Source organism: Chrysemys picta, chromosome 3 (assembly GCF_011386835.1).
Source record: "Chrysemys picta bellii isolate R12L10 chromosome 3, ASM1138683v2, whole genome shotgun sequence".
Lineage (NCBI taxonomy): Eukaryota > Metazoa > Chordata > Testudines > Emydidae > Chrysemys > Chrysemys picta.
Window position 1 is genome coordinate 64,058,579 of NC_088793.1, and position 16,737 is coordinate 64,075,315.

At 45.6% G+C, this 16,737-nt stretch overlaps 1 protein-coding gene and 1 long non-coding RNA gene across 2 annotated transcripts in view; one reads left to right on the plus strand and one right to left on the minus strand.

Moving 5' to 3' along the window:
• Positions 1-10,735, minus strand: part of ELOVL4 (ELOVL fatty acid elongase 4) — a 68,943-nt gene extending 58,208 nt beyond the window's left edge. The window contains exon 1 of the mRNA XM_005299607.4: positions 10,406-10,735. Within this exon, the coding sequence (XP_005299664.2) occupies positions 10,406-10,505 (100 nt within the window). The 5' untranslated portion in view covers positions 10,506-10,735. The remainder of the gene's footprint in view (positions 1-10,405) is intronic.
• Positions 10,736-10,797: 62 nt separating this feature from the next.
• Positions 10,798-14,627, plus strand: LOC135982255 (uncharacterized). The gene is made up of 2 exons (XR_010599498.1): positions 10,798-10,901; positions 11,341-14,627. It is a non-coding gene; the product is annotated as an uncharacterized LOC135982255 (long non-coding RNA).
• The last annotated feature ends 2,110 nt before the right edge of the window (positions 14,628-16,737 follow it).

The window sequence follows — 16,737 nt, forward strand, 5'->3', positions numbered from 1 at the left end:
GCCTCTTGTCCCCTGACTGCCCCAACCCTTATCCACACCCCCACCCCCAGACAGACCCCTGGGACTCCCACGCCCCATCCAACCACTCCCCACCCCCTGACAGCCCCCCCCCAGAACTCCCAACCCATCTAAACCCCTCTGCTCCCTGTCCCCTGACTGCTCCGATCCCTCTCCCCACTCCTGCCCCCTGACAGCTCCCCCCCAGAACTCCCAGCCCCCCATCCCCCCGCTCCTTGTCCCCTGACTGCCCCCTCCTGGGACCCCTGCTCCTTACTGCCCTCCAGAACCCCACCCCCTACCTAAGACTCCCTGTTCCTTGTCCCCTAACTGCCCCCTCCTAAGACCCCCCCCCAACTGCCCCCCAGGACCCTACCCCCTACCTGTACCCTGACTGCCCAAAACTTTCTCCACTCCCCCCAAAAAGCCCCCCCCCGTTTCTTGACTGCCACCTCCAGAACCTCCCTGCCCCTTCTCCTGCCCCCTGGCCCCCTTACCCTGCTGCTCAGAACAGGGTGTTGGGCTCTGTGCGAGCCGGACACGTGGCTAAGCTCCCCAGCACAACAAAACCCGGTCCCTGGCCCTGCACAGTGCTGCCGGACCGGGCTGCAGGGGAGAGCTGCCCTTGTATCAGCACAAAGTGCTCTCGCTCCCGTTTTGCTACGCTGCATGGCAGAAACCGCTCCCAGTTGCAAAAGGGGAGGGCTGCACTTTGTGCTGATACACTTGCTCAGAATGCAGGGCGGATCCGGCTCCTCTACAGCTGCTCCGGAGTCCAGCCCGGGACTTTCCTGCAGCCCTCCCAGCCGCTCGCTCTGCTCTGCCGGGGGAGGGGGGAAATCCCGGACATTGTGAGTGCTTTACAAATTCCCCCCGGACGCTATTTTTAGCACAAAAAGGAGGACATGTCCGGGTAAATCCGGACGAATGGTAACCCTATATTTTGTTATATATTTTAATGATGTAAGTGTACTAAACCAGACAGCCACTTAACAAAAAATTTACAGGAATAGACAATACCTTCATATGTACAATTCATCTTAAGTTAATATTGCTGTTGGAACTTAATTTTGCCAGTTTGACTTCCTGGGATTTTAAACTGCATTAGCTTTATGGTAACAGCTTTTCATGTTAATTTCCTTTTAAAACAAAGTATGATGCAATGTTGTCTTCTGTGTGGTTGTAGATATTCTAAAACAATTCTTGATCAGACTGATGTGAATTCATTCTTCTCAAAGGAGTGTTAATTCTGAAAACTAAAGATAAACATGCCAGTGCTTGACTTGTTAACTATGTTGTTGCTGCTGATCATTTCAGTACCTTCATCTAGCTACTGTTGTAACCGGTATGATTGCATAGCCTGATTGTCCAAACTGCCTCTGTCACCTCTTGAGATACCAAAAGCCCCAAATGTCCCGTACGCAGAGATATAGGGCTGAGGAAAGAGACCGTGTGGGAGAGGAGAATAGATAATTAAAATAGTAAGGGAAGAATAAACCATAGACAGAATGGGGGGGGAAACTAGGGGGGATAGGAAGAAGAATAATCAGTTGATAGGGTCCCCATTGTGTTAGGTGTTGTACACAATCAAGATTAGTCCCTGCCCTGGAGAGTTTAAAATGGGGGAGGGGAGAGGCGGGGGAGGAAGAAACAATTTTTTTTTAATTAAACTGCATTTTTTAAATGTGAATTAAACAGGTTTAATTTTTAAAACAAGATCATTTAAAGTTAAATTTGAAATTATGACCACTTATTTTAAGGCATAAACTTAGTACAATATAGTAGTTTAAATCAAATCAATATTCAAGCAGCATGGGTCACTTGCAGGTTTAAACTTGAGTAAATAGTGGATTTTCTGTAACTTGAAGTCTTTAAATCACGATTTGAGGACTTCAGTAACTCCGACAGAGGTTATGGGTCTATTACAGGAGTGGGTGAGTGCAGTTCTGTGACCAACAACGTGCAGGAGGTCAGACCACACTATCACAATGGTCCCTTCTGGCCTTAAGTCTGAGTTTGCTTGACATCCTTTAAAACGAGCTGGTGGAAATCACTGGCTCACCATCTGGAACCAGAGTTGGAAGTGCTAAACCAGCTTTTGACAACAGCGGCCTCTGCTGTGGGTGCAGTCAGACTATTTTCTTCTTTTCAGTTTATTCAACTGATTCAGTTCAATGACTAACTCATTCAAAATTGAGAACCTGATTGGGAGTTGAAAAGTAGGAAAGCTTGTTTTCCTCTTCCACTCTAAGAATAAAAATGAGGTGTGAGAGGACGAGAGATACTAATTCTAAAAATCTTGAAGGACATGGTGACAAACAATCAGTTCAATTCACTAACTACAGAGAATACTTCCTTTTTTCAATAAAACTGTGTTTTGATCAATTTAAAACTTTTTACATCTATTTCCTTATGTATCCAGCACATTTAAAGTAGATTTAACTAATAACACAATTTTAAAATGCTGGTTTTGTGTTTCTTTAATTCCTACTTTCATCCCCATGCTGTTAGACATGCATTATAAGTGTGACCCAAGAACCAATTAATGCCAACTGGCAAGGAGGCGTGCAGGGATTACAGGGTTTGTCTGGGTCTGGTATGTACATTCTAGTTCAAAGGATGTCATGTGAGGTCCCAGATCAAAGCTGGTGTCATGCTCGTCATCAGTATTACTGCACAACTCATGTACAGGTATTGTGTAAGGAATTATGTATATACAATGAAAATTATGTTCTGTGTCTAGGGTGACTGGGCAAACAAAATGGCAAAAAATAGACAAACCTGGGTGAGTAGACAACAAAATGGCAGACCAAATCAATGTTAAATGAAAAGTAACACATACTGGAAAACATAATCCCAACTATACATACAATTACCACTCAAAGATCTAGAGGTTCATAGTGGATAGTTCTCTGAAAACATCTTTCAATATGCAGTGGCAGTCAAAAGAGCTAACAATGTTAGGAACCATTAGGAAAGGGATAGATTATATTTTCTGTGGGTTTTTTTTAAATGCCATTATATAAATCGATGGTACGCCCACACCTTGAATACTGTGTGCAGATCTAGTCATCCCATCTCAATAAATATATTAGAAATGGAAGAGGCACAGAGAAGATCAACAAAAATGACTGAGGCTATGAAACAGCTTCCATATGAGGAGAGATTAAAAAGACTGGGACTTTTCAGCTTGGAAAAGAGATGGCTAATGGGGAGGATATGATAGAGAGCTACAAAATCATGAATTTTGGGAAGAAAGTGAATAGAGAAGTGTTATTTACCTCTTCACATAACACAAGAACCAGGGGCCACCCAGTGAAATTAATAGGCAGTAGGTTTAAAATGAAAACAAAGAATTACTTCACACAATGCACAGTCAACCTGTGGCACTTGTTGCCAAGGGATGTTGTGAAGGCCAAAAGTATAACTGGGTTTAAAAATTTTAAATAAATTCATGAAGGATAGGTCCACTAATGGCTATTAGCTAAGATGATCAGGGACGCAACCCCATTCTTGGGTGTCCCTAAACCTCCAACTGTGAAAAGCTGGGTCTGGATGACGGGATGGACCATTTGCAATTTTCGTGGTCTGTTCATTTTCTTTGAAGCATCTGGCACTGGCCACTGCCAGAAGACTGGATAGTGTGCTAGATGGACCAGTGGTCTGACCCAGTAGAGCCATTCTTATGTTCTTAGGGACTGGTCACCAGCAAAGGTGAAAAACAGATTTGTCAGACAAGAAGTGTTTACCTGTTGTGCTGTTCACATGTAAATTAAGTATTATGGTTCACAACAGGTCTCCCTCTCCCTAGTCTAATCTAAATGCTAAAAGGTTATAAAAGAAAAAAACATCTTCAAAGAAAAGTAACAGGAAGAAGCAAACAGCAAGGTGGGGGGAACTGGCCCTATCTTGAGGTGCACATCAAAGGTTTACTCTACTATATTTTTGGGGGACAAAGAAAACAACCAGTCATCCTTTACCAAGAAAGTAAATGGACAGCAAGTTTGCTTCATAAAAGAGGGGTTTAAGCCAGGCTTGGTTGAAAACACTGGAGAGAACTTTTGGTGAGGTATCCTCCTGTCTAAAGAAGCTTAACTTGTTAGTTACATTTAAGTCTCTATAAAGCATGCAATGATTTGTATGTAACCATTTGTTTCCAATATTCTTACATTTTAAAGAAGATTCAAGTATAGTATTTTCACTATAAACATATCTAAGTGCTGTGGTATTAAGCAAAGTGGTGATCCTGAGCTGACTCTTACAATCTGGTATATACTGTTCCTTTGGGAAAAGCAGGTCTGGTAATTCTGTGAGTGTCTAATGGATAAGGGGCTAGATTCTACAAGGAATGCTGCATGGACTTGAGGGTTGGTGTGTGCCTATCACTACTTGTACAGAAAGCCAGGCCTGCAAAGTGGTGCTTCTGTTGGCAGAGACTAGTGAGTTTCAGGGAGATGATCCACAGCAGGCACAGAAAAGACTTCCTCATGCTGAGGGCAAGTAGGGCTCAGGTGTCTCTCAACCCTGGTTAGCAAAAAGTAGTACCAAATTATACAAACTAATGAGAATCAATTTTTTTAAGAGAAAGTAAGAAATACAAATGGAAAATACAAACTTGAAGTTGATTTAAATCAAGGTTTCCTGCTTACTGATTTAAAACAATCCATCCTAGTTTAAACTCTAAGGCCTTGGCTACACTTACCCGCTAGTTCGACGGCTGGAAATCGAACTTCTGGGTTCAACTTATCGCGTCTAGTCTGGACGCGATAAGTCGAACCCGGAAGTGCTCGCCGTCGACTGCGGTACTCCAGCTCGGCGAGAGGAGTACCGCGGAGTCGACGGGGGAGCCTGCCTGCCGAGTGTGGACCAAGGTAAGTTCGAACTAAGGTACTTCGACTTCAGCTACGTTATTCACGTAGCTGAAGTTGCGTACCTTAGTTCGAATTAGGGGGGTAGTGTAGACCAAGCCTAAGACTCTGATCTTAAACATTAAAGTTATACATGTGCTTCTCATGGAAATACTCCCATATACTCCAATAAGACTACTCATGTGAGTAGTTACACGTGCTTAAGTATCTGCAGGACTGGGGCCTAAATAGACAAGAAAGAGTAGAAAAGTATTCCAAGACCGAAAAGCTACATTACAGGGTGTTAAAGTTGAAAGTACATGAATAACTTAAAGAGAAAAAAGTTACAGGGATATTGCAATTATCTCAAAACCAAGCCTTTTAAATACAGAAGTTCAGAGTTAAGGTTAAACTTACAAGAAATCCAAACACATTAAAGAATTGAAATGTACATTTAGGGCATCCAAACAACCTTAACTCTGCCCAGAGAAATTCAGTGCAATGGTTAGGCAATTTCATGATGGCATACTCGCTCGTGTTATGTTTGATGACAAGTCATCTGAACCATTCCCAGTCACCAATGCAGTAAAGCAGGGCTGTATGTTGGCCCAAGCCTCTTCTGTCATGCTTCAGATGCCTTTCATGACTGTGACACTGGGACTGGCATCAGATACCAGACTGATGGCAAGTTTTTCAATCTGAGGAGACTACAGGCAAAGACGAAGATACAGGAAGTGACTGTTCACGATCTTCTGTTTGCTGATGAGACTGTTCCCTGAATGACAAATCGGAGTCTGACATGGGGTGGAATGTGGTCTATTTCTCTTCAGCTTGTGACAATTTTGGTTTCACAATCAACATCAAGAAGACACAAGTGATATACCAGCCTGCACCAGGAAAGCCTTACATAGAGCCTACTATCACAGTGAATGGCCAAGCGCTCCAGGCAGTGGACAAGTTTACCTACATTGGCAGTAAACTGTCGCATGCAGTTCTCATTGATGATGAAACCAAAGCAAGTATGACCTTTGGCAGATTACATGCAAATGTGTGGGAGTGCAGAGGCATTAGTCAACAAACAATTATGAAGGTCTACAAAGCTATTGTGTTTGCATGCACTTTGATGTACACACGCAAAAATGGACAGTATACAGACGCCATGTTATGAAGCTGAATCACTTTCATATGGGCTGTCTGAGGAAACTGATGAGGATAAGATGGCAAGACAAATTTCCAGATACTGAGGTTGTCATATAGGCAGGTATTCCAACCATCCATACTCTGATGAAATCACAGGTGAAATGGGCAGGCCATGTCACCAAAATGTTAGATGAGCGACTGCCAAAGATCATCTTTTATGGTGAGGTAAAGGAGGGAAAACACTCTCAGGGAGGCTAGAAGAAACGTTTCAAAGACTCCCTCAAGTTATCCTTCAAGCATTTCAACACTGACCCAGAGTTTTGGGAAGATCTCGCTCGTGATCGTTCTACTTGGCGAAGTCTCATCCATACCAGAGCTACTGTCTATGAGCAGAGGAGAACTGAGGCATAGCAGAAGCGCCAGCAGTGTAAATGTCACAACAGCAGCATGTCCGCTCTTAATCAAGTAACTCATAGTGGCATCTCTCGTTCAGTGTGCCACAGAAAGTTCAAAGCTCAAACTGGCCTGATCAGCCACTCACTTGTTCACAGAAACCAAACCAATCAGTAATGTCATGGTCATTTTTGAATTTGAAGGACAAACAACAACTTTGCCCTATAGTGACAGCATGAAAAAAGTACAATTGGGATTATCACAATAGTGTTTATAATCCCAGGACAGATTAAACTGATTTTTAAAAAAACACAATATTTTTCTAGCACAAGAAGTCTATGCCAAAATTGAGAAGTGAGCCAAGATATCCCTGGTCCCATTCCTGGATTTTTGGGGCAGCAAAAGGAAAGAAGGCTGGCAACATTGCAAAGTGGCAGGAAGGTCTGGTTGTGCATTACAATAGAACCTCAGTTACGAACACTTCAGGAATGGAGGTTGTTTATAACTCTGAAACATTTGTAACTCTGAAGTTGAACAAACCATTATGGTTCTTCAAAAGTTTACAACTGAACATTGATTTAATACAGTTTTGAAACTTCACTATGCAGGAGAACAATGCTGCTTTCTCTTTTTTTTTTTGTTTAGTAGTTAACACAGTATTGTACTATTTATTTATTTTTGTCTCTGCTGCCTGATTGCATACATCCAGTTCCAAATGGGGTATGTGGTTGACTGGTCAATTCGTTACTCTAAGGTTCTACTGTATGAGAAGAGGCGAGAGGCTGGGATGCATGATTACAAATGATGGGAAAACCAAGGTAATGTGGGAAGGCTGGAATAAACAGGTTGTAATGGGAATACCATTTCTTCATTTGTGTATTGTGTAATGTTCCTGTAATGAAGTTTCAATACGGTTTATTCAGTAATAGTGATTCATAGTATCACTAGTTGATGAAATTATACCACGTAGTGATGTTGCCCACACTCTGTGCTATGAAATGTGATTGCATGGCATAGTTTCTTCTTCTTGGCTGTTGAACAACATCACTGCTATGGTTCTTCAGGACATGATGGTGGTAAATTCATGATTTTAAAATGGATTAGTTTAGAAAGAGGGGCATCCAGATGCTCCATGGCCGCCTTCCCCAAGTAAAAGCATATACAGAATAGCAGTGAACTGAGCAAGACTGCCACAAATCCGTAAACTGAATTTGGGGCATTGTCATGTCTTATCTGATGACATAGCATTTTCATGTGATGATTCTAAAGTTGTTCCGAATTGAATCATCACACACAGACTATGTAACAACATGAGGCAAATTTTTTATATTACTGCACAATCAAATGCAGTAATAACACATATTGCCACTATATAAATAAGAAATACTAAAATGGTTATGGTATGGCTTAGGCCCCTTCCAAGACTGTCCTCGCAGGGAGCCTCCAAAAATAATAACCTGATGGTCATAACAAGAAACGTTCTCCCCCTTTCCAATGTAACTGACATTTAATTTTTTTTAAATCCTAAATTAAAATACTACTTCATTACCAGCAATTAACCAAATAATGAAAAATTATTGAAGATCTAATTAGAAAGAAGCTCAGCATGCTTTTAGAAACATCAAAAGGACATCTATTATTGCCTATGGCACAAAGAAACTGCATAGAGTTAGAAAATTTTCTGTAATATGCAGTTTTAATAGAAGACAGCCATCTCTTTTGCTGCTGTTTTTTGTAATTGCCCTTTTCTTGAGTTTTCTTTCTTCCAGCTCTGTCTTTTGATCACTACGGTTATTTTACTGTACCACAGTAGCCACTAAAAACACACATGCAGTAGGCAGGAAAACTAAAAAAAATCCTTCTCCTGAAAAGGCTGTAAGGAGACCCCTACCACAATTTTCTTTCAGTCTGACTATAGCACTGATTAGGGAGAAGAGGGTATCTTTCATGTATTACATGGGTATATGCAAATCGATTCAGTGTAGCACACACTGGCTGACTGCAATGCATTTCTGCTGCAGCTTTTCCATGTGATCCTGACTTCTGGAAGATTTGAACCATAGCAGAGATGAGTGCATAGGATTAATTTAATATTTAAAATATGTCAAGGTAAAACCAGAAGCTAAGGTAGGAAGGCAGATCATGAAATAAGCTGTCTGTATCTACAACATAAGCTTAATTTATTATCTGACAGATGGCTGTGGGTGGGGGGCTGCAGAGCAGGAAGGGGAAAGGCAGCTGATGAAGTAGTGAGTTCCCAGGATCTGTAACCAAGGCTCCATACATTGTCATTGCACAGCTGTGGAATCCATTGCCTGTTATAGACAACCAAAAAAATCACAAACTAAGAATAAACAGATGCATTATTGTCATCCTGAGCCTGAAGCCTGGCTGGAAAAGCAACTCTGACAAGTGTGAACCTATCCCATGTCATATCATTGGGATAACTCTGTAACCTAAAGATGACCATTTGAACATCAATTACTGTTAACTATTTCACTGCTGATCATTTTAGCAGAAACATCCACCTAACAGGCCTGTCCCAAAACTGCAAGCTGTTTCCTACCTTGCTCGAGGTTCCAAAACCTCCAGCTTTCCCCTTCACAACTTCTACATTGTAGCTATGAGTTATCAATACACACAGACACAAAGGCAGCACAAGGAAGATGTGGGAACACTATACAATGGAATACAGTGATTTTAGTTTAAAAATAAATAGAAAAGCTTGTGTATTAATTATACTAATTGGTTCCCTATTTTGCCAAAAAAAAAAAAAAAAAACCAACAACCCTGATTTGTAAAATTTAAATGCGGCTGCAGCATAATTTCCAGTCTCCCAGAGAAATCACATACTAATTGGTGAATTTAGGTATATCATGCCATGGAATATATAGGCCTTGTTTATCACTACTATCAAATATCAAGAAAGTAAATTGGGGAAAGGAGGAAGTGAAGTTCACTTAGCAATCAAATCCCAGAGTATGATTATATATGCAATATACAATAATATGATTGTTACTGAATGCAGGCTATAACACAGCATTTAATATCATCATGAAGATGAGCTAAGGGGTGAAAAGTCTCATGTTCCAATAAGACACTCCCACTATCTTGAACCATAACATATCATTCAGTAACCTAGGGTTAGAGGGTGAACAGAAGCTCATGCACCAATAAGCGCTCAGTATTTATAACTGAACAGGGACCCCAATAGAGAAAACTGAGGCAGAAGAGACTAATATTTCATAATTTACCTTCAGGGATGGGGGCACCTTTGCTCTTTTCCTCACCCCCAATGACTGGCTAAAACCAGAACTGTTCAATGCACTATTAATGGACTGAGAGTCCCTGTGTGCTCTGCACAGAGAGATGGTGTCTAGAGGAATGGAGCCATTTTGACCGCTGTGTGACAGTGACAGTGAGTAAAGGGAGAAGACGGGGAGGGACAGCCTCTCTCCAGAGTGGACTGGAAGAAGAAAAGAGCGGTAGAAAGGCTGGAGATAGTAGGCATGGCTGGGGCAGGTGGAGAGTAGCAGGGGACAAGAAGAAAGCAGTAAATAGTGCTAACAGGGGATGAGGGGGTCAGCAGGGGTTGGCAAAGGAAGACTAACTGGAGAGCGAGGGATAATGGGACAGGAATGCTGGGGGAGATGAGGGGAACAGAATACAGCAGAAGGCGCTCGATAGAGGCAGGTTCCATCAGGGCAGGGAAGGAGATCCATAGAGGATGTACAGTAATAGGGTCTGGAGAGCTAACAAAGAGCGGAGAGCTGGGGCAAGGCAGAGAATGGGGTGGCAAGCAGTGGCTGGGGCACGGCGGGGGCTAAGGGGAGCAGAGACGGGCACGGCGGAGGCTAGGAGGGAGCACAGGCTGGGGCCCGGCGGGGGTAGGGGGAAGCAGAGGCTGGGGCACTGCACTGGCTGGGCGGTGAAGCGGCAGCTGCGGAGAAGCAGAGTCGGGGCACGGCACTGGCTGCGGCGCAGCGGAGGCTGGGGCACCGCAGGTGCGTGCAAGCGGCGCCGGGTACCTCGGATGCTCCAGCTCCAGCGGTAGAACTCGAGGGTGTCGTTCAGCAGGCTGGACACGAGGCCCGTGGCCCTGCCCGGCTGCTCGGCGGCGGATCCCATGGCGAGCAGCAGCAGAGGTGTCTAGGGCTGCGCTGCGGTGCCTCAGTGTCGGAGCGGCTGCTGCTGCTGCTCGCGCCGGGCACGTAATTTAAGTGTGTGCCGCCGCTGGGTCTCTCGCTGCAGACTCCGCCTCGCGCTGACCGGCCTGTGCCCGCGGGCAGGCAGGGCGCGCGGGCGGGCGGGCGCAGCGGAGCAGGCGCCGGGCTCCGAGTCTGCCGGCTGGGGATGGTCCGCAGCGCTCGGCTCGAATCACGTGACCTGGCCTGCAGCCTCCCCCCGTCTCGCCGCAGCACCCCACAGACGCCGCTCCATCACCGGCCGCGCAGGCGCAGACGGCCGGCGCTCAGCCTCTGCCGGGGGTGGACGCTGCCTGCGACGGGAGTTCGCCGGGCACTGGTAGGTGCGGGGGCAGGTTGCCGGGGTTGAGTCCGGTTAGGGCGAACGCGGCAGTTCCCACTCCCCGCCTGCCCCCGCCACGGTCCCTCCTCCCGCTTGGCTGGGGACCCCTAGGTCACCTGGTCCCGCGGGGTGTGAGTATTAGCCAGTCCATCCCTGGCAGGTGTTTGTCTAACCTGTGCTTAAACACCTCCAGCTTGTCCCAGTGCTTACCCACCCTGACAGCACGTTGTCCTGCCCTGAGTGGGTGGCTATCCCTCGTCTTGTTACAGCAGCCTTTATGTACCTGCTGACTGTTACCATGGCTCCCCCCTCAGCCCTCTCTTGTCCAGACCAAACAACCCCCTTTTATTTTTCAATCGTTCCTCATAAGTCATGTTTTCTAGACCTTTCATTATTTTTGTTGTTCTCCTCTGGACTGTCTCTTATTTGTTCACAGCCTTCCCAAGGTGAGGTGCCCAGAACGGGACACTATACACCAGCGGAGTCTGTATGAGTGCCAAGTAGAGCAGAAGAATTACGTCTCATGTCTTACTTACAACACTCCTGCTAATACATGCCAGAATGATGTTCACTTTTTTTGCAACAGTATTACACTGTTGACTCTTATAATGGATCATAAACTAAATAACCCCCCAGATCCTTTTCCACAGTACTCTTTCCTAGGCAGTCATTTCCCATTTTATATATGTTCAGTTGATTATTCCTTCCGAATTGTAGTATTTTGCATTTGTCCTTATTGAATTTCATTCTATTTATTTCAGACATTTCTTCAGTTTGTCAAGATCATCTTGCCCTCCAAAGCATTTCTAATCTCACCCAGCTTGGTATAGTCTGCATATATTATAAATATGCTCTCTATGCCATTATCCAAATCATTTATGACAATAATGAATAGAACTAGACCCAGGACTGATCCCTGTGGGACCTCACTGGCTATGTCCTTCTAGCTTGACTGAACCATTGATAACTACTCTCTGAGTATACTTTTCCATACAGTTGTGAACCCACCTTACAGTATGTTCATCTAGACTACATTTCTAGATGTTTATGAGAAGGCCCTGTGAGACTGTATCAAAAGCCTTACTAAAGTAGAGAGATATCACATCATCTGCTTCCCCCCATCCCCCAATCCAAAAGACTTGTTATCCTATCAGCGAAGGATATTAGGTTGGTTTGACAAGATTGATTCTTGACAAACCCATTATACTCTTACTTATCACTTTATGTTCTTCTAGGTGCTTGCAAATTGATTGTTTGAATATTTGCTCCATTATCTTTCCCAGTACCAAAGTTAAGCTGACTGGTCTATAATTCCCTGGGTTGCCTTATTCCCCTTTACCTTGATAGGTACTATATTTGCCCTTTTCCAGTCCTCTTGGATCTCACGCATCCGCCACAAATTCTCAAAGATAAACTTCTCAGACTTTTGATCAAAATGAAACATTTAGTGGAAGGACACTGAACTAGATGGACCACTGGGAGGTGACAGATCCCAGTTCAAATCCCTTCTCCCACACAGGTGGGGGGGAGACTTAAACTGGGGCTCTCCCACATCCCAGGTGAGTACCCTAACCACTGAGCTAAAAGTTATAAGGGAGGGCCCCCTGGGCCAGCCACAAGGGCCCAAACTGGTAGGTGAGCTCTTATTGCCCTTAGTGGATTGGGCCCTACGGGTGAGTTAGGTGGAGGAACACGCATTTACGCCTCTGGTTCATGCATCTCTCTGGGGTTTAGGCACGGGGCTGCAGTGCATATGCGCAGAAGGATAGGCACAGAGGAACTTCTACTGAAAAAATTTAGTTGCTGGGCAAGTTTATAGGTATTTACAGGGCTCAGTCAGTGACTGGATGATCCCAGGTGCTTCAGAGGAAGATGCAAGAAATCCTTGCAAAAGGAAATTATGGGATTACCTCCTACAAAGAAAAGTTTCCTCTCCACTCCTCTCAGACATTTGCATATTTCCTGAAGTATGTGTACTTATCTCTGTGAAATAGTGTACTAATCCTTTAAAAAATGATAGCTTGGAGTATAATCAAGGAGGCCCTGCCCTGGGGCTGGGCTATATAAAGAGGAAGAGGCAACAAGGTGGAGAATAAAAGTCATGCAGGTTATAGTGCAGGGTTGTTTGTGTGTTTCCTCAGGTTCTAGACTAGCTTGAGGCTTTGTTTTGGACTTTAAGTTTGGGAGCTGTGAACCAGGGTTCTGAGATAAGGGCCTTTGAACTATTATTCCAAATGCTCCTTCCCTGGGCCCCTTAAAGGAAGGGGGAATTATGTTAAAGGAAATATACTTATTCTGATTAGTTTGTTTTGGTTTCTCATTGAGTTGATCTGTGATCCGCTGCCACCCCGGAGCCCGAAGCCCTCCTGCATCCCGCCCCCAACTTCCTGCCCTAAGCCCCCTGCCTGCACCTCACACCCCTCCTGCACCCCAACTCCCTGCCCTGAGCCCCCTCATACATTCCGCACACCTCCTGCACCCCAACCCCCTGCCCTGTGCCCCATGCTGTACCCTGCACCCCTGTGCACCCCAACCCCCTGCCGCACCCTGCACCCCTCCTGCACTCCAATCCCCTTCCCTGAGCCCCTTCAAACACCCTGCACCCCTCCTCTGCCCCAATCCCTTGCCCTGAACCCCTTCCTGTACACTGCACCCCCTCCCTCTCCCCAACCCCCTGCCCCGGCCCTGCATACAATTTCCCCGCCCAGATGTGGACTTCGGTCCAAAAAGTTTGCCCACCCCTGTTCTAAGATGTCTCAGTCCAGAAATTCTTCAGCTTGCTTTTGGTTTGATATGATAACTCTCTATAGGATGAAAAATCTTATAATTTGCAGACCACCAGTAGTGTGTGATTAGAAAAATAACAAAAATGTAACAGAGCATAGATTTCTGCAGAATTTGACATCTTGTTTGTATGGAAAGATGAAAACTTTTCATTGGCATTCTATTAGTAGTAGCGATGAGAGACTTGGGTGAAGTCATGAGGAAGTAATTTAGGTAACTCTTTATAAAATATATAGAAGATCTTGTAAGGAAGCATCCTGGGCCCTGAGGTTTTCTTCACTATTGACCACTCCAGCTGTTCAAGGACTGATACAGAGTAGACTGGAGCCTTCCTCAGCTACAGAGAGACTCTACAATTCAATACCTTTGAAAGTAAGGAAAGAGTAAAAAAGATATAAATTAATGGATCTGAGGGGGATCTTGTAAATTTTTAAGTGTATATGAATAACAAGTAATAAGCTCGTACTTCAGAGGGGAACAAAAGGAATAGAAAATCCTACATATGTATGTAAAACTAGGCCAAGTTAATGTTACCACAATGACCTTAACCTTTGAAATGTATTGACTTTTCAGTGCTTTTAAAGTTGTATTACCATTAGTTTTTTGCACTTAATTTTTTAAACATTTCTTCCACATTTTCTTTTTTTTCTTTTAAGGGATCGATTTTCACAGTTTGAGGTCTTCTGACTTAACCACTGGAGTTTGTAAGCTACTTGTATTGCAACTATTAATTTGTATATCTCACTAACTCTACTGGTGGTGCCAAAAGAGCTTGTATGCTCTTTGAATAAACAAGTGCAAACTGGTCTGAACAGGAGTTGTAATAATGCATCTGTTCTGTACTTAAATAAACTTCAGTTGGCTTAAGGGAACTTTCTGCTGTGTGAGCGCAGTATGCAATATTCAAATAATTATAACAATTAAAATAATATTACTAATTACAATGACTTTTGTCTGTATATGTCAAGTGCTTTATTATGCACAGCATGGTTTGCTCCATTGTTAGGGTTGCCAGGTGTCCGGTTTTCGAAAAGGGACCCTGGTGGCTCCGGTAAGCACCGCTGACTGGGCCGTTAAAAGTCCAGTTGGCAAGGCTGGCAAGCTACCTACCTGGCTCTGCGCAGCTCCCCGTGCGCCGGCTCCCTGTGCGCCAGCTCCGCAGTTCCCATTGGCTGGGAACTGCAGCCAATGGGAGTTGCGCGGGCAGTGCCTGTGCACAGAGGCAGCATGCACCACGCAGAGCCGCCTGGCCATGCCTAACCCTAGGAGCCAAGGGACATGTCGCCGCTTCCGGGGAGCCCCTGGAAGTAAGCGCTGCCCAGAGCCCACACCCCCTCCCGCACCCCAGCCCCCTGCCCTAGCCTGGAGCTCCCTCCTGGAGCCCGCACCCCCTTCCATGCCTCTGCCTCAGCCCTGAGCCCCCTCCCGCACCCAAACTCCCTCCCAGAGCCCGCACCCTACCTCCGCTCCCGCACCCCAGTCCTGAGCTCCCTCCCACACCCAAACTCCCTCCCAGAGCCTGCACCCCCCGCACCTCTGCCCTGGCTTGGAGCCCCTCCTGCACCCAGAACCCCTCGTTTCTGGCCCAACCCCAGAACCCGCACCCCTAGCCCAGAGCCCATACCCCCTCCCACACCCCAACCCCCTGCCTCAGCCCGGAACCCCCTCCCACACTCCAAACCCCTCAGCTCCCAGCCCAGAGCCCCCTCCCACACCCTAAGCCCCTCATTTCTGGCTTCACCCCAGAGCCCACACCCCCAGCCAGAGCCTTCTCCCCATAGGCGCCGATTCCATAGGTGCGCCGATTCCATAGCTGCCCACCGGCAGCTCCCCGCCCCCCACCACCCCAGCTCGCCTCTGCTCTGCCTCCGCCTCCTCCCCTGAGCACGCCGCATGCCTGCTTTTTCCCCCTCCCAGCCACTGGGAGGAAGGGGGAAGGAGGGGAAATGCGGCACACTCGGAAAAAAGGCGGGGCTGGGTTGGGGATTTGTGGAAGGGGTCCAATAGGGGCAGGGAGGGGGCAGAGTTGGGGTGGGGACTTTGGGGAAGGGGTTGGAATGGGGGTGGGGCAGGGGCTGGGAAAGGGTGGAGTCGGGGCGGGGCGTGAGCACCCACCGGCGCCGGGGAAAGTTGGTGCCTATGCTTCTCGCCCTCCTACATCCCAACCCCCTGACCCAGCCCAGTAAAAATGAGCGAGTGACAGAGGGAGAGAGCAAGCAATAGAGGGAGGGGGAATGGAGTGAGCAGGGGGCGGGGCCTCGTAGAAGGGGTGGGGCAGAGATGAGACAAGGGTGTTCAGTTTTGTGCAATTAGAAAGTTGGCAACCCTATCATTGTATAGATGGAGTAACTAATGCACAAAGAGATTTAATAGCTTTTGCAGGATCACACAGTGAATCTTTAGCAGAGTCAGGAATAGATCCCAGATCTTCTATCTATAATCTACCCTATAATCAGTTCACTATACCACATCTTTCCTTTCATATGTTTCTGTAAAACAACAGAAAAGTGTCCTGAATCAAACAAATTGGGTGCTGTATCAGAAATTATACAAAGGTGCTAGTTCTCAATGAGGAATATGGGAAAAATTCAGCGCTGGTGTAACAGATTACAGCTCACACTGATTTCAGTGGAAACTACACTGGTGTAGACCAGCATAGATACAGAAACAAATTCAGTGCTACTTCAAGTTTCAAACTTCTACCATTTTTGCTATGGCCCTATCCAATATTATAGTTACATTATATCCAGTAATATTTTTGTTTACATTTTCAAAGTTCAAATCCCACAGACTTTGAACTCTCAATGAAGTAAATACACCTCTACCCCAATATAACGCGACTCGATATAACACGAATTCGGATATAACATGGTAAAGCAGCGCTCCGGGGGGGGGAGGGGCGGGGCTGCGCACTCCAGTGGATCAAAGCAAGTTTGATATAACACGGTTTCACCTATAACATGGTAAGATTTTTTTGGCTCCCGAGGACAGCGTTATATCGGGGTAGAGGTGTACATCTTTTGTTTGAGTAAAGGCTAAGACCAACAGA